The sequence below is a fragment of the Hibiscus syriacus genome, unplaced genomic scaffold (assembly GCF_006381635.1).
Source record: "Hibiscus syriacus cultivar Baekdansim isolate YM2019G1 unplaced genomic scaffold, ASM638163v2 tig00110597_pilon, whole genome shotgun sequence".
In the NCBI taxonomy this organism is placed as follows: domain Eukaryota; kingdom Viridiplantae; phylum Streptophyta; class Magnoliopsida; order Malvales; family Malvaceae; genus Hibiscus; species Hibiscus syriacus.
The window spans coordinates 2698329-2720793 of NW_024062795.1; the positions used below are offsets into that span (position 1 = coordinate 2698329).

Here is a 22465-nt window from a genome sequence, read left to right on the forward strand (position 1 = left end):
TTTAAATTACACATCCTATACATGTTACCCGAAATAGATTTTTAGAGAACATTAGTATATTCGATATCTTTTATTTATAATTATATTCCATATTAATATGTTTTAGTAGTAATCTTGTTCGAGTAGGAATAGTTTGAAACCAAAAGAAATATATGGAAAAATGCAAACGCAAATACAAAGCAAAATCACGTGGATATATTTGTGGCATGTGCTTTGTTTTGCCATCCCACCAGCAAATCTTTTATAAATAAATGAGCTCACTAAACAGATGTAATTTCTTACCATATATAACATATTGAAACAAATTTCTTTGGCTTAATCTATATATCATGTGATGAATACTTCAATCTTTTATTTTTTTTTAAAAAAAAACCATCGTCTTCTAACACTTTGGTTCATTTTGATGGATCAATAACTCATTATCAACCAATTAAAAACATTACAAATATTATCTTATAATACACTATATCAATAATATTATTTTTTTCATAGTGTAGGCGTGGAAAAAAGAGTCCTCGAAAAGTTAATTCGGAACAGTGTTAATTTGTTCTCTCGAGGCTTTCATATCAGAGGAAAAAGTTTTAACTTTATTACTTTTTTAAAAGAATCTGAAACACCCATCCTAATCCCAAGTCTGAAAAATTTCGTCCTTTTCATGCTTCTTTAGAAAAGCTAAACAATTTTAATTTTTTAATATTTAAATTTGATATTAGGTTGTTAAAGGCATAACAAATTAGATTGATATCGGGATTTAGGGTTTTTATGAGGTCATGGGCGAGGAACAAAGGTTCTAGTAGTGTTTATCCCACTTCATTTTTGCATTGTTCTCTAATGTAATATGAGATTTTAATAGTTTGAAAAAAATGTAATGAAATCGTTTGAGAACGTGATGCATTTGGAATGATTTTAACCAAGAATTAACATCATTAATAATCTACAAATTCATTCAACAATGGGGGAAACAAAAATTAACCAAATGCATAGTACTAGAAGTATTGACAAAAAAGCCAACCAACTGTAAGGATTGTAACTGTAAAATAATTGATTCAACATAGTATGCCAGAGAAAGGCTAAAACAAGATTACCAAAGACGGATGGGCGATTGTAGATTATGATTTATGACCAATAAGAAAAGTGTAATTAAAACATTTTATTTAATAAATTCAATCTACATCCATAGAATAAATCACAAGTAAGCCTCTAAAGTAACCTAAGTGGCAAGTTTTGGTGGTTCCAGGACAAGTGTCTTTAAGTTCTTCTAGGTCTAAGTAGTCATACAAATTATAAATTTGGTGGTTCCAGAATAGGTCATTTATGAGAGAACAAATGTACCGCATAATGAATTACAATAGTGAAAGACTCTGAATTAGTAGCTGTCAAAACATATTAATATCAAAGCACAGAACCAACCTAAACATTAAACCAATATTTTGTTATTACATATTTATTGACAATTGGACATGGTGATAAAACTATTTTAAGATAGTTTAATGATATTTTTAATTTTACTCTAATTAAAAAATGAGAAAATGGTCCGACAAATCTGACACTAAGACCTCGGTTTTCCACCATAAGCTTGCTTGCAAACTGCGTTAGATTTTTGTAGTGGACTGCATAGCTGGGAAGATCCCGGACACCCCTCTAGACAATTGTCCCCCAAGCTACCGGAAACCGACGTCTTTCCGGCGAAAAACTCCGACGGAGGTTTCCCGATCAAAAAATTTCCATCCAAAAACAACCGTCGCAACGACTTCTTCTTGCTGTATTCCAATGGAATGGCGCCACGTAAGCGGTTGTAACGCAACGACAAAGATGACAGCAGAGGGTAGTCAGCGAAGCTGGCAGGGGCGTTTCCCTCGATTTTGTTGAACCCGAGATTGACGGCCACGAGGTCGCTGTTGCCACCGGGCTTCGAGATCTCGACACGTGTGAAGCTATTATTGGCTAAATCCACCTGTTGTAATGACGGTAAGAGAAAGAACCAAGCTCCGAGTGTCCCGGTTAACGAGTTTTCACTGAGCTCGATAACTTCCAGTTGAGTTAACCCATCGAAAGATGATTCTGAGATGTACCCGGATAAATAATTTCCCTTTAGAGCAAGCTCTAATAAGTTGGGTGGTAGCTTTGGCAGAAAACCAGTGAGTTTGTTGTAACTCATATCGAGTCTCCTCAAACTAGAAAGTGAGTTCAGGGTTTTCGGCAAAGGTCCAGAAAGAGAATTATGTGAAAGGTCCAAGAACTCAAGTGATTTGAGAGCCGCAACCGAGTCAGGAATTGAACCTGAGAACGAGTTGGATTTGAGAATCAGACTCTGAAGATTACGTAGAGAAGAAACTGAAGAAGGTATAGAGCCAAAGAGCTTGTTATCAGAAAGGTCAAGATAAGAGAGCTGAGTGAGCTTGGAAACGAGTGGGGTGAGTTGGCCGGAGTAACCAGCAGGATCAAGAGTGATTTGGGTGACACGAGTTGAGTCAACCGAGCAAGTAACGCCGCAAGTGAAATGGGTGCGGCGAGGGATGGCGCAAGGATCGGTGGCGAAGTCCCATGAAGCGAGACAAGACCATGAAGGGATTGAACTTGGCTTGATGGAGGCCTTGAAGGCTTTGAGAGCTAAAATGTCCTGAGGAAAAGTCAGGCCCTGAGATGGAGAAAGGAGAAGAAGAAGAAAAGAAAGGATGGAGACAGGATTTTGCTTATTATTGGGCGTGTGATTTTTCTTTTCCATTTCCGAATGCAGATCAGTGGTGGTGAAGATGAAGGAGAAGAGCTTATGAGTGATGCAAAGTTTTGGAGTTTCAACTTTCAATATTTCAACCTGGGTTTTGGACGATAGTGGTTTAGACTGGACACCACTCAACTTTTGTAGTGTGGTTGGTCATTTCATATTGGGGGGGGGGGGGTTACGGGCAAACAATTGCTAAAAGACAAATTGGTCGCTTTATTTAAAAGGGCAAACTACCACCTAGTTTTAGTGATTGTATTATTTATATCACTAAATTTTAATTACTTCAATTATAAATATTAAAATTTAATTTTAAATATGATGTTTTGCTAAAAGACTCTTGGTTATTTTTTATAAAATAATTTAAGGGGATTATAAGATAATACTTATTTAAAAAAATTAATTATTGATAACACATCCTGCAGACATAATTATTCGAACCTAAGATCTTTAGGAATAATAATATTCTCCTTAACTACTGATATTGAATGTTAATTTTGTGATATTCAATGTTATAATTTTTGACATTGAATGTATTATATTGGTTTGGATGTGATGTGCATATTGATTTAGGTGTAATATGTTAATTTTGGTGTGACGCGCATGCTAATAAAAATTAGATTAAAGCTTTGCTGTGTATGTTGATGTCTGTGTATTACTTTGATACTTCTTTTATGGTCCGTTGATATCAATTAGATAATGAGATGTGTCAATTGGATAATTTTTAAAACATTTTAAATTTAAGCTAACATTGGATACTAAAACACACAATTGAATTAAGAGGACTAATCGGAATGATATATTAGTTTAAGGATTTAATTGGAATATTTAAAAAAATATTAACCAATATAAAATTTAACCCATAAATTAATGATACATGGTGTAATTAACCTATTTAATTTAATTGAGAATTGCGCCACTCGAGACTCGAATAATTTAAAGAAGAACAAGATATTATAATCAATAAGATTGCAGCATCCTGACATAGAACATTAAACAAATGAAGAAACTAGCTGTCATACTCTACATGTTAATTTACACCTTTGTAGCTGAAGCTTTAGCAACTACTTGCATATAGAGTTCAAAATCTTGAGAAAAAAAAGTCTATAATCTTGTAAATTCAATTAAATCTTTAAAATAAGAAACTAAAACAATTAAAATTTTAAATTGGAAAATATAATTAATTAATGCCTTTATTAATTTTAACTATTTAATTAAAATAATTTTTAAAAAATTATTATTATTATCGTTTGTCCCATTATGATTTTCTCACGTGAAATTTATAAATTTTTAAAAAATAATTATGGAAATTCTAAAATATTTTTAAAAATATATAAAAAATATTAAAAAATAATAAATTTAGAATAAATATCATATGATAATATCATGATATAATATATCACATTAACTAATTGATGTAATATATGAAATATATTGAATTTTGATTTTGTACGTTCTTTTTCTTTTATTTAGGTTTATAAAGATTTTTTAACGAATCTTATCGTTGTCGTCGTTTTGTATGTTTTCATGATTATCACATGTAAAACTTTCCCTTTCAAAAAAAATTAGATGAAAAAAGTCACTAGGCTTAATTGATTTTTCTTCTTTAAAAGTTCATGTTTTTTACCCTTTAAGATATTTTTTTATTACTTGTATGTTTTTGTTTGTTTGATCATTTTAGAGTAGTCTTGTTCGATTTGAGGTAGATATTTAAATAAAAGTCTTAGAAAAATTTTACAACGCTCGACGAGCGTAGATGAGCACGGTTAACGAAGAATATCATTAAATTAATTTATAAAACATTAAATTATTAAGTATTAAACGTATAATTATAAATTAGTTAAAAATCTAAATGTAATTTAATTAAAATACAATGTTTATAAAATATTAGTTTTTATAATATAATTTTAATTATAATTAGATCAAATATTAATTTGGGAAATTTATAAACCCTAAATTGATGGTGAAAGATGATACCGATGCCGGCGGTAGCTACGGTGACGAGGACAGCGGTGACAACGACAGCGATGACAACGGCGAGAGCTTCAGAGCTATGAAAATAAATTAGGGTTTATCAAATTCCCAAATTAAAATGTAATCTAATTATAATTAAAATAAAATTATAAAAATTAATATTTTATAAATATTATATTTTAATTAAATTAAAATTAAATTTTTAATTAATTTATAATTATACGTTTAATACTTAATAATTTAATATTTTATAAATTAATTTAATGATATTATTCGTTAACTGTGTTCATCTACGCTCGACAAGCATGGTAACATTATCCAAATTCTTATAACAATGATGACTTAGATCTCTCTTTCTTTGTTCAAATTAAATAATTTCTTATCAATTGAGTATGTGGTGTATTGTTAAATAACATTGTTTTAATCTTAATAGAAATTAAATTTAAGATTTAATTTTAAATAATTTTACTTTTTAAGAGAAAAACAATAATGACTCGGGGGGGGGGGGGTTTATTGCATGAAAACTTGCTAGTAATATGTTTTTACCTATCATCAAGGATTTCTAACTCTATTATTGTGTTTTACTTGAAAGCAAAAACAATTGAAAAAAAATATTACAGACACCGACAGACTTTACTGTCCCCATGGAGACCACGTTGTGTTGTTGATGTGATGTGTTTGAATATCCACAGGGAGTTTGTAAGTGAACACACCCAATGCTCCATGTTTTTAGCCACAAAGGCATATACTAATTTCAAGTAACACACTGTAGTATTAAATAATTATTTGTTTCATAAGCTAAACCTTTCACTGGGTTTACTTTTGGAGTACTGAAATTTAAGAATCTTTGGAGAAAGGTCGAGTCATCGAGTCTTACGTTGACATGAGTCATCGAGTCTTACGTTGACATGTTTATTGGCAAACTCCGTGGCTACAGAGAGAAAGCGAATAGGGCAAAAAAAATTCATGCAACCACTGACTGGTTCTAGTACCATATTGAAGCATCGCCGTGAATCAGGAAAACGGTCGTTAAACTCTGTAACCTTCATTAAGAGAATGGATAAAGACAAGCAGAGTGAAAGAAACTCTGGTATATAACAAAATGGGCAACAGTTATAAAGCATAAATCTCAATGATCTGCATTAAAGGAGAGGAACATAGCATTTAGAGGTGACACATTCGAGGTTCAAAAGTAAATGACTGTTGGTGTAGAAAGTAAGTATTTAATCGTGCAGTTAGATTAGTTACAAATTAGTTAGTGAACCGTTAAGTCCAATTTTCCTTGTATATAAATAGTTGTCAATTTTACTAACAGTTTTTTTCATTCAACACCTTCTATATCAGATTCAGATTTTTTTTGCTTTTACAGCCTCCTAATCATACACCTGATTTAAACCCTCTACCTAATTATGTCATTCTTGCATCCGAACATGTCCACAAACATGATGGTAATCCTACTTCAGAGCTTCGATCTTCTGCATCAGTTCCTGTTGATGATTCTGTTCCTGCTTCAGTAAGTACAGCTCATTCTTCCTTGCCTTTGTTAGTTACTTGAAGAAAATCTTCTCAGGTTGTTAAGTCTCCTGGTTGGCTTAACGATTTTGTGAGCACTCACCAATCTTCCTCATCTTCAGGTTCTTTCATTTCTACACCTTCCTTCTCTTATAATTATTTATCCTCTAGTACTCAAACTTTTCTTTCTTTTGTTTCCAACATTATCGATCCTACTTCATATTTTGAGGCTATTAAAGAACCCAGTTGGATACAGGTAATGAAGGAGGAATTACAAGCATTGGAACTAAATAATAAGCGAGTCTATGAAGTTAAGTATCGTGCATCAGGTGAGGTTGAAAAATTTAAAGCTCGTCTTGTTGTAAAAGGATACAATCAAAGAGAGGGTGTTGATTACATGGACACTTTTTCTCATGTCGTGAAAATGGCGTCTGTTCATATTGTTCTTGCTTTCGTTGTAATTTTTCAATGACTTGTTTCAGATAGATCTTCATAACGCGTTTTTATAAGACAATTTATCTGAAGAGGTTTTCATGGATTTACCTGAAGGATTTTGTAGTAAGGGGAAGAGGACACAAATCCTTGTATGGATTAAAGCAAGTTTCTAGGTAGTGAAATATCAGACTCACATAGACTTTCTTGTGTGTGGGTTTTAAATAGAGTAGGTATGATTATTCGTTGTTCACTAAAAAGATTGACAACAAGATTGTAATACTATTAGTGTGTGCTGATGCTTTGTTAATAATTGGAAACTATGTTGATATGATTAATGACTTGAAGAGAGATTTAAATCGAAATTTCAGAATGAAAGATTTGGGTGAATTACAATATTTTCTTAGAAGAGAGTATCTTGTTGAATCAACACAAATACACCATGAAGCTCATCAGAGATATTGGATTTGGGAAAGCCAAACCTGTTTTATCACTGTTGGAATAAATTTTGAAGTTGACTACAATAAAACTAGATGAGATTACACAACAACATAAAGAAGACAGTTTGTTGGAGGACAAATTAATTTACCAAAGACTTGTTGAAAGGCGAATATACTTGACCCACACGAAAGCAATTATCACTTATGCAATAAATCATCTTAGTTTGTTCATGCAAAATAAAAAAGCATCCCACTTAGAGTAGTAAAATATGTTAAAAATGAGCCATGAAAAGGGGTTCTAATGAAAGCAGCACGTGGATGTTAATTAGTAACTTTTTGTGATTTAGATTGGGCTTCGTGCCCCATGACATGGAGATCAGTCGCAAGTTTTTGCGTGAAGCTCGGAATATCATCGATTCTTGGAAGTCAAAGAAATAAAGTACTGTAGTGAGATCATATGCCAAGGCTAAATATAAAAGCATGACCACGGCTACAACAGAGATAGTATGGTTGACAAGATTACTTAAGGATCTTGGGATTGAAATGAATAGAGCAGTAAAACATTTTTTTGTGATAGTAAAGCTGCGATGCAAATAACTCCTAATCAGATGTAAATCATATCGAAATCAATTGTCATTTCATCCGAAAACAAATATAAAAAAGGTGCTAAAAACAGAATATATTTCAACAACCTAACAACTTGCGGATGTAATGACAAAGGCCTTGAGTTTACAGCAGCACAATTATTCGATTTCCATGTTGTATGTTATGAACGTGTTTAAATCACCAACTTAAAGGGAGAATGTAGAAAGAATTAGTTAATTTTATAGTTAGATTAGTTACAAATTAGTTGGTGAACAAGATTAATTTTACTTGCATATAAATAGTTGTAATTGTGAGTTAATTAATTCAATGAAGAATTAAGATTTTAAAGTTGGTTGGTGATAGATGCATGAACGACAAAAGAAGAGAGAATGATGCATCAAAATAGCTAAGTCAACAATAAAGGAAATAAAATGAAATTAAGAAAATTTAAATATAGACCTCAAGATTTTCTAGGCCAATCCACTTTTTTCATAGCCCAATAAACCCTGTTAGATTGACACTTCTAGTTCAATCTGTTTAAGAGAAATTGGGCTAAAGTGTAACAACCCACTTATCACTGGCGAATTTCAATTATGTTAGTTAGCCCAATGACTTAATATATGGCGCAACGACATCTAACTTATTGGTAAGATTTAAGCTTTTCTTTGTTAATAAATATATGTCGGGGTCGAAAACCGAAACACCGACGCCTTAGACTCTGCCTTAATTCTTTAATGGGTGCATGTATGAATTGCAGAAGTTGATGCCCCGACTCATCATATACACCTTAAGAGTAGGGTAAGAACAAAGAGGTTTGTGTTGTTAATTTTAGTTATATGAACACATTTTTCAACCCCAACTGCTCTGATTCTAAATACTTGTTTCGGGATGCTGTACGGGAACTGCTTAATTTTCTTAAGGAAATTGTTCCACCGGAATGTCTAAACCTCGATGGAATCGAGCCAGGGAAGTGTCTGGTTCATTGCTTGCAGATGAGTCTCAATGATAGTGTTTTATATTGCATATATTGTTGTTATTTACTCTTTTTTTTATTAGATATTATTGATTTATCTTTATTTGGAATTATTTTGGATTTATTTTGGACATAAGTTTTATTGAATTAATTAGCCCAAAAAGCAACATATTTCAATAATCCAATCAACATCTTGAATATTTAATTAGAATTTACCTGGCATAAAGTTATCTATAAGATGAAATAAAATTCAATCAGAAGTACAAGACTTAAATATTTATTTTTATATTTTGTGATAAACCTTTTTATTTAAGATTTTGATTTTGATTTTTTTATTATTATTTTATTTAAGAATTAATTATTTTATCATAACTCTTGGCATGATTTTTTAGTTTAATTAGGAATTAGTCATTTTATTTACTTATAACTTTTGGGTTATAAATACTCCTTAGGTTCAACCTTTGAACTCAGATTGAAATTTATATTTTCTTTTAGCCAATAGCTGAGTGACGACTCTATCCGTTTCGTGAAAATTAAAAAGCGCTTCATACCTTCATGTATCTTTCTTGATTTTCGACAAACAAGGTTAGGCAATCGACTTAATCTTTAAATTCTTTGCACTTTCAATTCAAAGATTACACCTTGGCTTGAATGTTGTTTTGATTTACCGTTGGGGAGGAGAATCGACTTATAGCAAATTCAAATCCCTAAGAACAAACTTAGCGGCGGTTAGCTAAGGGAAATTAAGATCGGGTTCAATTCTCACTGAGACGCATAATCTGAGTACGAGCTTTTCTAGCATTAAAGAAGATATTGGCGTTAACATCGATAGTCGAAGTTAAATCCAAACAAGAATTGACTTTCAAGAATTGACTCTGGGGATTAATTCACATGAGAGAAGAGCAAGTTACCAGGGTTGAGCCTTGTAGACTGTAATTAGAAAGAATCCTGAAGTAAAATCTATTTCTATGATCAAGATGAGTTGAGTCAAAGCGAAGGTAGAGGCCATCTCCTATCATTATCTCTTTCAATTATTCATTTTTATTGTTTTGTTATTTTTATTTTATTTTATTTTATTCAGTTAAATTCGATTCCCCCATTTTATTTTATTTTACAGATTTTTTGGTTAGAGATCAAATCAGATTTAATTGAAAATTTCTTAGTCCTTGTAGATCGACCATATTTTTCTATAGTATTCTATTTATTTTATTTTATTTATTTAAGTTGAGGTTTATTTATTTGATAGTTACGACGCATGTCACCCAACAAGATGCATTATCACTGCATAAAATGATTCTCCAACGTGAACCTATCAAGTAGCCTAATAATTAAAGAGAGTGTTGTTATCTCTATATATCATAGGTTTGAGTAGCTGCGTCTGTCGTGCGCGCGCGTTGCAATTAGGCATGTAAACAAACCGAACGAATACGAATGGAGTATGTCCATATTCGTTCGTTTAACTTTAACCAAATAAATGATCGAACACGAACATAAACGAACAAAAAATTTCTTGTTCGTGTTTGTTTGTTCAGGGATGTTGCTTGTTCGTGTTCGTTTATGTTCGTTCATTTAAATGATAAACGAACGTAAACGAACACAATAAATGAATATAAATGAATGTAAACGAACATAACTGTAAATAATTTTTTTTTCTTTCCTTACAATTTTAAGATTATATTTTATTTAATTGTTTTGAGTTTTTTATTTGTATTTAAAATTAATTGAATTTTAAAATATTTATGAGTATCATATTAAAATTTATTTGGCTGTAATATTTTAAATATGTATAAAGAGATTGGTATAAACATAAATGAACACACATAAACAAACAAACATAAATGATCATAAATGAACGATCATATTACCGAATGTTCACGAACGTAAATGAACGAACGGACCCTTTGTTCATGTTTGTTCATTTAATTAAACGAACACAAAATCTTGTTCATGTTTGTTCATTTAATAAATGAACGAACATAAACGAATTTCCCGCCGAACGGTTCACAAACACTTCGTTTACAAGCCTAAATGCAATAATTAAGAAAGAATCTAAATAGATACTATCTTATAACCATACCATACTATTAAAAAAAATTCCTAACTTATTCTCTTTCGCCTTTGAACCCATTAAGTCATTTGAGAAAGAAACTAAGTTCTAATTTAAAATAATTTTACAAATCCAATAATTTATTTATTATTAATTTCCTTGTGAAATTTTCTCAATCGATAATTTATTTATATTATAATTATCTTATATTATTAAGAAAAACACTTAAAGGGCATTAATATCTTTTATCCATAATTCGAACTCCTCCACGAGTGATTAAAAAATCAATAAATAATCAAACCCAAAGAAATAGGCATTGGCTAAGGAAAGATGGAGATGACCATTAAAGCAAGAAAAGTGGTAACCCAGAAATCTTCCTCACAAGCAACTTCTATCTGATATTTCTCTTTTACTATCCTTAAACCCCGCGGATGCTTTTTATTTTTGTTTGTTTGTTATTTTTTAATACAGTATCTTATAATAGCAATAGTGCTAACTAGGGACGGAGCTAGCTAATGTGGGAGGGATTGTGCCCTTCAATTTTTTTTGTTAAATTGTTTTTTAAGTATTTCATATTTTTCAAAATTTAAAAAATAAATATTATCCTCCTATTTTTCTAATCTAATTATTTTTAAATTATAAAAATTAAATCTTGTCCTATATTTTTTAATTTAAATATTTTTAAGTCTCTATTTATTTTGACATTAAAAAAATTAAGCCTAACTCTTGCTTTCCCCCCTTAAATACTAATTAAATCCTTGTCAATTTTAAAATAAAATAAAATAAATCTTGACCGTTTCATTTAAAATTTTATATTAATAACATAATAATCAAACATAACCTCAATTTTATTATCATTTATATTTGTCTCCTAAAATTTCATCGTGCCTTTTTCTATTTGTGCTAACCTGGCTAATACATAAATGGTAAACTTAGATATGTTTTAAAATAATGATTTTAAAGGCATTTGCAAAAGAAAAAAAATATTGATGAAAGAAAATATCTTTTTTGAAAGTATTAGGGTCGAATGATATTCGATTCGATTTAAAATATTTTTTAAAATTTTAATTCACTTCAAATTTTTGGTTTAGAATTTAAATTCTAGTCGAGTTTGACTTAAAAAATTCAAATAACTGAAATTTTTTAAAATAAAATAGTGTTTTGATCTTTAGCTAAGTAATTTGATTTTTTATGATTTAGTCTCTAATTCTATTGTTTCTTCAAATTCTCATTCGTTTTGAGTCAATTTTCAATTTGATCATTACATTATAACTCTTTTCAAATTCTTTCTTCAAATCAATTCCTTGACTCTTTTATACTCTTATAATAAATTTGTCCTCAAAATATATTCTTTAAAAATAACATTATAAAAATATTATATGATTTTATATGATTTTGATTTATTAACTAACATTGCAAATCTTAAACGTGTTGTGTGTAAATATGATATGCAATTGCAAGTGTATACGTCAGTGACAAGTAATAGAATAATGAGTGAATATCGTCTACATATGGATTGAGCTTATAACTTTTAATCGAATTATTACGACTCAAATTTCTTTTAAGGTTGGTTACGAACAAAGGTGGTATAATAATGAATAAAATATATGAATTAAAGATTAATAATGCAATAAACTGATCAATTTAAGGATGGTAGAAAGAACGTCTAACATTCAAACAAGATCTAACAGTGGTTAAGGCGGCAGAGACTGCTACATAATATCTTACCATTCTAGATAATGTCAAGATATTGCTACGAATATTTAATTGTTCAAGTTTGGGGGTTTTATCCATCGATTACTAATCGTAGGGTGACCATATTAGTGGACACCATATGTCTTTGAAGGGTAGGTCTTTATTCCCAGAGTTACACAGAATATACCATCGTATACTCTTCCTAAATTACTTACTTATAAATCAGCATGGACAATCATCAAAACCGAACCTATTATAAACATGCAAAACAACCAAGTAAAACAACCTTTATAATCGAAATGATACTTAAACATCAAACTAAATAATAATCTTCCATACAAGTAGTCCTAGTCAAAGGGAGTTTAGTTTATGATTGGAGTACTAAAAACCAAAGGTAAGTTCGAATTCATCATCATTAAATAACAACAGATTTAAAGAGTACAGATAAATGATTAAAGTATGGAAGAATTTAGGAAAAGCGGTGTTGCGTTCCAAGTTATCGAAAGCCAACAATGTCGTGTAGCTTCGTCCTGGGTTGTCAGCTCGTCGTGCTTCTTGTAATCTTGCTGCGTCGAACGTTCGTCTCCTTCCTCTAAAGTTGCTCCACGCAGTCTTTTATAGAGCTTCCCTAGGAGTTGCGCCTAGGGTTTTCTTTCTTTGATCCCTCAGCCCACGATTCCTTCAAACCCAAGTTATCTTCGTGGGGATCATAAAAGGTCGATAATATTTCCGCATAATGTCAGTGTACTTTTCTCCATTATGTCCACTTCCACGACATCACTTTCGGCATTACACCTTTTCCTCACAATGATAGAAATTCTACCTCATATTGTTTTTACGTTTGCTTCCATTTGCACTAATCACCAACTAAAACTGCCGAACAACAATCATAAAACAACAAAATAAAGAAAAATGCGCGTCATCCAATCTCCAAGACACAATGCATGTAAAACTATATAAACTATACTATTAATGCAACTAAAATACTTAAGTATGAGTAACTAACTTGGTTTAAATGACGTGAATATTAACTCTTTTCAAGAGTTACCAACAGGTAAAAATATAATATAAAGAAGGCTTAAACATACAAAAGGTGTCCAACGTATGCCTTCTTTTTTAGTTTAGCGTCTAACGTTTTTTTTCGTTCAAGTTTGATGCTTAACGTTTCATTTCGTTACTCAAAACGGGTCACGCCGTGACGTACCGTTAGTTTTCTCCGTTAAATGACATGTGTCACAATCTGATAATTTTAAAAATTTTATTTAAAATTAAAAAAAATAAAATTATATATATATTTTAAAAAACACAATTTTTGAAATAACCCCAAAACTTTGAAAACATTCATTTCAACCAATTAACCTTTAACCCCTTCCTTGAACCACCATTCTCCGACTGGTGGTGATGTACACCGCTGCTCCCACCGAACTCAACAGCAACCAACGACCTCAACCCGACCCTCAGATCACCCGAAATCGATCACCGTCGAGTTTAATCGCAAGGAAACCATTCGGTCGCCCACCTCCAACCTCGGCCACCGCTCGTTGGGAGTCATCACCGCCTATCCCAGTGGAAGCGTCGTCCCGGACTGTCATAGCCAAGTCATCCACTCACCTCCAGTCACCGCCGTTCGTGGTGGAGTGGTGTTTGAAAGTCCGACGAAAAGCCCTCATCACCGTTTGATTTTTGCGATTTCCAATCGAAACCGCCGCCTTTCCGCCTCATTGCCACCGAATCTAAGCTCGCCAATCCTGTCCGACCAAAACCCAACCGGTTTGGTAAGCCACTGTCATCGAGCGGACGAGCTTGGAAGAGGGACGACTGAACAATTTAGGGGTTGAAATGAAGATTTTTAAAGTTTTGGGGTTATTTCAATTTTTTTGTGTTTTCTTTTTTAGAAAATATATAATTTTATTTTTTAATTTTAAATAATTTTTTAAAATTATCAGATTGTGACACATGTCACTTAACGGAGAAAACTAATGGTCAGTCACGACATGACCCATTTTGAGTAACAGAATGAAACGTTAGGCACCAAACTAGAACGGAAAAACGTTAGATACTAAACTGGAAAAACGGACATACGTTGTGCACCTTTTATATATTTAAGCCTATAAAGAATATATATGTATATAGTATATGGTTAGATAGAGTCATTTAAATTAGAATCAATTAGTACAATAGTATTATAAATAATTACATTTGAATTTAAATTTGAACAAATGTATTTGATTGGACTAGACTCAAAAAATAAATAAAATTTAAATAATAAAATAAGTAACAAGTAATATAGATACTAGTTTTGTGTTTATTATATGAAAACTGCAAAGGATAAGGAAAGAGAAATGGGGAAACAAATGACACAACATAGAAAGGGGACGAAAAGTAAACTTTACTCAATATTTATGAATATACATGTCAAAGATTTATGGTAGGGCATATAAAGCGGCACGTAATTGGGGAAGATGAATAAATTAATCCCGCCCTTGGCCTTGGTAAGTAAGCGATGCCATGTTTCTATACAACGCAACATAAACCAAAAGCTAACGTGTGTGAGCTGACTTGCCTATCTGTTTTTTTGTCTTTGGTTGACTTGCATGAAAAAGGTTCACTCAACGTTAGGCACTTTTCTCCTATAAAAGAAGAGTTCATTTGCATGCAATAACCATCTCACAAAACACTAACCCATTCAATTCAAGATATGATTATGGTCTCAATGACTCAACCAAAAATGCAACTTTCGTTGATCCTCCTCTTGGCTTTACTTGCCATGGCAGTGGCAACTCCACCGGGAATCGCTTACCACCCCAGCCGTGCGCGGTGCAATATCAAGAAATACAAGTATTGTTATAACCTAGAGCATGTTTGCCCCAAGTTTTGCCCCGGTGGTCAATGCACTGTTAATTGTGTTTCTTGCAAACCTGTATGTCTCGACGGCACCTCACCTCCCCCGGACGATTACACCCCTCCATCTCCCCCCTCAGAGTCCGAGAACCCTCCACCGTCTCCAACAACAACCTATCCTCCTCCATCACCACCATCGCAATCAGAGAATCCTCCACCATCTCCACCATCTCCACCAACACAGCCACAAAATCCTCCTCCATCTACCCCACCTAAGACTGTCAAATGCAAGAATAAAAATTACCCTCAATGTTATAACATGAAGCATGTATGCCCCAGCTCTTGTGCCGGTGATTGTGAAGTTGATTGCGTCACTTGCAAACCTGTTTGTAGTAAGTCTTTAATGCATTTCACCATTATTACGGAACAAACATACGTAAATACCTACTCATATATAATGATACCGTACTAATATATCAACTTATCTATTTTAAATCATTTCCTTATACATATATAAATGTAACGCTCTTATGTTGGGTTATGACAGAGTGTGATAGGCCAGGAGCAGTATGCCAGGACCCTCGATTCATAGGCGGCGACGGCACCACCTTCTACTTCCACGGCAAGAAAGACCAAGACTTTTGCCTTGTTTCTGACTCCAACTTACACATCAATGGCCACTTCATTGGCAGGCGAAACGAAAACATGAAGAGGGACTTCACTTGGGTGCAGTCCATCGCCATCCTCTTTGATAACCACCAACTCTTTGCAGGTGCCCTCAAAACCTCGACGTGTGCATGAATTTATATAAATAAATATTTTGAAAAAAAATTAATACGAATAATGATTTGTATTAATATTTGCAAAATAAATATAAAATATAACATGCATACACAAATTACGAAATATGCTATATATTTATTTGACAATGTCAAATTTCATAATTCAACAATTTTATCTTTTATTATTGACTTCCTTGTGAACTTTTTCCTCGATTGATAATTTTGTTATTCAAATTAAATTTCGCGTAATTTTGTTTATTTATTTATTCATCGCATATAGGCGACCATTAAAACAAGAAAAGTGGTAACCTCAAATCAAGCAACCTCTGTATGTATTTGTCTTTTATTATGCTATAAATTTGGAGATGATTTAAATTATTGATTTTTCATGTCACTAAAAATAGCATTGGGAAAGGAAAGAATCATTGGCATTTGGCAATTCCATGTTTGGGTGCAATTTTCTTCCTACCCATACTTAGTTTTAAAGGGAGTGTATTTTTGGATATCAAATATTATTCGATTAAAAAATTTAGATATTTGAAAATCTAAATTATTAAAATCGAGATCCATATTTAATTCGAAAGAAAATGAATATCCGAATTTTCGGATTTTCAAATTTTCAGTTCGAATATCCTAATTAGAGTATAAACTTTGATTTTATATATATATATATATATAATCATATTTAAATTGAATATTTTGTAACTTTATGTAACATATTATATACATCTACTATACATATTTATCAAAACATATTTGAATAATTCTAAAATAAAATTTGAATGCACTGTATTAAGACTTTGAATAAAAAATAATCTAAAATTGGAAGAAAGAAGAACAAGAAATCAATAATCATTATGTTGCACTTTAATATCTTCAGTCATGCATAAAAGAATAACAATCATAATTCATAGGTACTGCTGGGCACAACAATTTCAAGTTTCACAATAAACTATGCAAATAAACCAACAATTGAACTATGGAAGTTTTCTTTTTGCCGTAATTTGAAATTTGGACTGAATTTTGATGGGAAAATTCCATTACTTAATGCTGGGGCATTGGGCATTTTAGGTTTGGGGCGGGTTCTGGCTAGTTGGGTCTGGATAATTTCTTTTAAAGATCTACTTTTTATTGGATTTTTCAGATAATTTAAATTTAAATTTTAGTTGATTTATATATAATTTGATTATCTGCTTTTGTTTTTAGATATTTGATTTGAATTATCTAAAAATTAAAAAATGAATCCGAAATCTAAATTTTCAGATTAGATCAATGAATCTGATCATTTGGATCACATTTTTTTTCACATTCTTATTATTTTTAAAACCATGTCATATCTATATCATAGATTGAAAAAAATGTTATAAAAAATTATAATTAAAATTATAATATATAATTAATAAATAAATATCGATATTTTTTATTATTCTAATGTTGAAGTGTTGTTAACATTTTTATCCATAATTTGAACTCATTCAATGATAAAGAAATTCAATAAATAATCAAACCCAAAGAAACAGGCATTGGCTAAGGAAAGATGGGGATGACCATCAACACAAGAAAAGTGGCAACAGAGAAATCTTCCTCTCAAGTCACATGCAGCCCCTATTTATATTTCTCTTTTAGTATCCTTCAAACTCGCGGATGCTTTTTTGTTTCTTCCTTTTTAGTACAATGCACTGTAATAGAAATACTACCAACTCGAGATTAAGGTTGTAAATGAATCTAGTTGAGCTATAGTATTATTGAGTTAGATTCATTTCAAAAAGTTTAAAATTAAGTTCAACTCGACTCAAAAGCTCGTGAACTTAAAATTGTTAAACTGTACTTGAACTAAAAATTAAAACTCGACTCGAACTCGAAATATTCTCAAACTTAGATCGATTGAAGCTCGAACTCGATCTTAAACTCTACAGCAAACATATTCCTACCAACCCTAAACCCGTTAGGATTATTTTCTTAAGTCAATGTTTGAAAATATTCTAGACGCAAATTATCACTGAAACGTTCAACCACCTGCGTTTCTCCAATAAATAAATTGTTTCTGCTCCCTCTTTCCTAAGCTTAGAATAAATTGTATCTCTTACAATTTTCGAGCTACCTTAATAAACTTAGAACGATCCAAGTTTAGCCCTCGCGCTTGCTAGTCCAATCATCGGTAGGCTCCTTAATAGGGATGTCAAACGGGCGGGTCGGGTGCGGATACCCCTCCCCCATCCCCATACCCACCTAATATTTTTCATTCCACTGCCCGCCCACCACCCATGATGGGTACAAATTTTTAAATCCACACCCGCCCACGCGGGTACATTTTCAAATCTATCCCCACACCCACTACCCACTAGTAACATATCCATCTAGACCCGCCTGACAACAAACTAATGGGATGTTGAAGTTGGTTCTCAGACAGTTCATGATGGGGTAGCAACGCATGCTTCAATTTGTCAGAGGAGTGACTCTACGAATGTTATGGAGACAAATTGTAGGGAGCATGTAGTCGCAGAGTTTGATTGTGGAGTTGCTTTCGATGTTAATGCTCATAGTGCGCCTAATATGGGTTGTGAAGGGCTAAACATGAAAATTGTTACTTTTGATGTTAATGCTTATAGTAAGGCTAATTTGTGTTTGGATGGGCAGCATGGGCTAAATAACATGGAAAGTGACGTGGTTAGTGGGATTATGGGTTTAATCAAAGAGCCGAATATTTCCCTAATTAAAGACCAAATTAAAGACTAAATATCCTTAATATTTGGTTAAATTATATGTTATATATTATAAAATATTAAAATTTATAAATTAGTCTCTAAAATTACACCTAAATTCATTATGGTCCAAAATTTAATAGATATTTAGCTGGGCGGGCGGATGTGGTGCGGGCGGATGCATGGCGGATGCGGGGCGGGTAATGTCTCAAACCCATTACCCGCCCACCACCTACGACGGATACCACTTTATAAATCCACACCCGCCCACTACCCGCTAAAATTATACCCATCCCCGCTCCAATTGGAGCGGATGCGGTGCGGAATCCACGAAACTATACCCGTTTGCCATCCCTACTCCTTAATATTAAGCCCTTTACCATGCTTCCTAGTAAAACATAACAGTTTCATGCCACCCTGCTGAGTACTGAGTTATATTATTGAGGGTAAAGGGGAAGATGAAGCCCAATAGTTCTCCAACAACACACCACAACTCAGTTACAGATTTCTAGCCTCAAGCAGATAAGTTTCACAATTGGAAGTGTCATCATTCGTCGGCTGTTGATGGTTTGCCTCTCTCTTCTTCACAACATTCACAACACTCTTCTTTACCGTCATAAAGGTAAATTCAAGTGAACATCAGAGAAAATTTTACTAGAAAAGATAAAAATACAAGAGCAAAAGATATAAACGAAAGGATTTACATCTGCTACTCAAAATCCTCCTTGAATAATCGAACGAAATGATACGTTCCAAACAGTTATAACAACATTCTATTCCATAAGGCTAAACACACTATGTCACGCATTCAAGCCTTCGAGCCGTTTAAGAAATAACCAATTCGACGTTTCTAAAAAATTATCTATTAAATTCCAGCAATGATCTAACGACCAAGTCTCCAGTAATGATGTGCCTCCGTTGAGGGTTCTTCGTATATCATCTTCGCACCTCAAAAACTCCGAAGTACCCTTATGATGTTAAGATCCCGAAAGGACACCTCCAAAAGAAAGACCTCGAATATCTTACATTCTTTGGAAAGTCGTGACATATTGACATGACGTTTGACAAAGCCATATCACCTACCTAAATAAAATTTATTGTTAACTGATCATATCCACTTAACCTGTTAGCATACAAGTAGTCATGATGACTTTACGCCTAAATCTGACTTCAAGAGTCACTATAAACCCTCTTGATCAAGATTGGGAGAGGGGATGGAACCACCTCACCCTCATTTATTTTTTTTTCTATTGGCTAATAACTATCTAGCCATCAGTTAAAATTCTCTCTTCAAATCAGAAGAGATTTATCACCAATAATCGTCGTAATCCATTTGTTTCTATAAACGATATCTAAAATAAGTAATCTTATCTTCATGTTTATTATATATTCAATTAGATAATCAAATAAAATTCTAATAATAATACAAGTAATATAATCTTAGTTTTATGTTTATTATCTAAAAACTACAAAGGGGAAGGAAACAAACGACAAAAAATAAAAATGGAGAGGAAAGTAGACACAATTCACTCAATATTTATTAATATACATGTTATGGCGGGGCATATAAAGGGGCATCTAATTAGGGTAGATGAATTCTATTTGGCCAGCCCTTGGACTTAGTAATCAAGCGATGCCATGTTTCTATACAAAGAAACAAAAACTAACGTGAGTGAGTTGACTTGCCTCTCTGTTTTTTGTTTTATAGTTGACTTGCATGAAAAAGGTTCACTCAACATTAGTCACTTTTCTCCTATAAAAGGCGAGGTCATTTGCATGCAATAACCATCTCCTAAAACACTAACCCATTTAATTCAAGATTGATATGGTCATGGTCTCAATGACTCAACCAAAAATACAGCTTTCGTTGACCCTCCTCTTGGCTTTCCTTGCCATGACAGTGGCAACTCCACCGGGAATCGCCTACCACCCTAGTCGTGCAAGGTGCAACATCAAGAAATACAAGTACTGCTATAACCTAGAGCACGTTTGCCCCAAGTTTTGCCCCGGTGGTCAATGCACTGTTAATTGTGTTTCTTGCAAACCTGTATGTCTCGACGGTACCTCACCTCCCCCGGACGATGGAGATAACACTTACACTCCTCCATCTCTCCCCTCACAGTCCGAGAACCCTCCACCGTCTCCAACAACAACCTATCCTCCTCCATCTCCACCTGCACAACCGGAGAACCCTCCACCTTCTCCGACAACAACCTATCCTCCTCCATCGCCCCCTGCACAACCGGAGAACCCTCCACCTTCTCCAACAACAACCTATCCTCCTCCATCTCCACCTGCACAATCGGAGAACCCTCCACCGTCTCCGACAACAACCTATCCTCCTCCATCTCCACCTGCACAATCAGAGAACCCTCCACCGTCTCCGACAACAACCTATCCTCCTCCATCACCACCATCGCAATCAGAGAATCCTCCACCATCTCCACCCACACAGCCACAAAATCCTCCTCCATCTACCCCACCTAAGACTGTCAAATGCAAGAATAAAAGTTACCCTCAATGTTATAACATGAAGCATGTATGCCCCAGCTCTTGTGCCGGTGATTGTGAAGTTGATTGCGTCACTTGCAAACCTGTTTGTAGTAAGTCTTTAATGCATTTCACCATTATTACGGAACAAACATACGTAAATACCTACTCATATATAATGACACCGTACTAATATATCAACTTATCTACTATAAATCAAATCCTTATACATATATAAATGTAACGCTCTTATGTTGGGTTATGACAGAGTGTGATAGGCCAGGAGCAGTATGCCAGGACCCTCGATTCATAGGCGGCGACGGCACCACCTTCTACTTTCACGGCAAGAAAGACCAAGACTTTTGCCTTGTTTCTGACTCCAACTTACACATCAATGGCCACTTCATTGGCAGGCGAAACGAAAACATGAAGAGGGACTTCACTTGGGTGCAGTCCATCGCCATCCTCTTTGATAACCACCAACTCTTTGCAGGTGCCCTCAAAACCTCGACGTGGGACGACTCCGTTGACCGCATCAGTCTTAGCTTTGATGGACAACCTATTACTCTCCCCGAAAGGGAAGGCGCCAAATGGCAACCTGAAAACAATCCCACTGTTTCAATCACCAGATCTAGCGACACTAACCATGTTATAGTTGAAGTTGAAGGGAAGTTCAAGATAACAGCCAAGGTGGTTTCCATAACCGAAGAGGATTCAAGGATTCACAACTATGTATAACGAAAGAAGAATGTTTTGCTCATCTTGATCTGGGGTTCAAATTCTACTCTTTGAGTGACCAAGTGAACGGCGTGTCGGGACAAACTTATAAGCCTGGCTACATTAGTCACCTAAACATTGGCGCAACAATGCCAGTGATGGGAGGGGATAGAGATTTTCACAGTTCAAGCCTGTTTGCCCCACACTGTGCTGTTGCGAGGTTCACCGGGATCATTGAAGATAATTCTTTCATGGGTGCGGAAATGGCAGGATTAAGCTGTGGTAGCGGCATCGACGGACGGGGAGTTGTTTGCAAGAGATAGATTTCCTGTTGCAACAATATCAATCCATCCCTAACATTACTTTCAATGGTAAAATCAATCAAGACACGTATGATTTATAATAATAATAAGCTAAACTTCTTATTGCTATTTTTGTAAGTGTTGAGTCCTATCTTAATTCAAATTGAATTTCAAATAAAATAATCAGAAGAATTTGTTTTCTGTATTTATATACAATGTTTCATCTCAATTTACTGTAGGAATTTATATTT

At 33.5% G+C, this 22465-nt stretch overlaps 2 protein-coding genes across 2 annotated transcripts; one reads left to right on the forward strand and one right to left on the reverse strand.

The window, feature by feature from the left end:
• Nucleotides 1-1482: 1482 nt before the first annotated feature.
• Nucleotides 1483-2823, reverse strand: LOC120134220 (leucine-rich repeat receptor-like serine/threonine-protein kinase BAM1). Its single transcript, XM_039150696.1, has one exon. The coding sequence runs from the start codon at nucleotides 2723-2725 to the stop codon at nucleotides 1550-1552; it is 1176 nt and encodes a 391-aa protein (XP_039006627.1). The 5' UTR covers nucleotides 2726-2823; the 3' UTR covers nucleotides 1483-1549.
• A 12266-nt stretch (nucleotides 2824-15089) lies between these two features.
• Nucleotides 15090-22235, forward strand: LOC120133861. Its single transcript, XM_039150359.1, is given in 5 exon segments — nucleotides 15090-15613; nucleotides 15769-15993; nucleotides 20607-21308; nucleotides 21464-21925; nucleotides 21928-22235. Coding segments are annotated over 5 exon segments (2217 nt in total). The 5' UTR covers nucleotides 15090-15093.
• Nucleotides 22236-22465: the final 230 nt, after the last annotated feature.

Bases quoted from the DNA above. Each gene is read 5' to 3' on its own strand.
- LOC120134220 (XM_039150696.1), bottom strand. From the start codon at position 2,725: ATGGAAAAGAAAAATCACACGCCCAATAATAAGCAAAATCCTGTCTCC.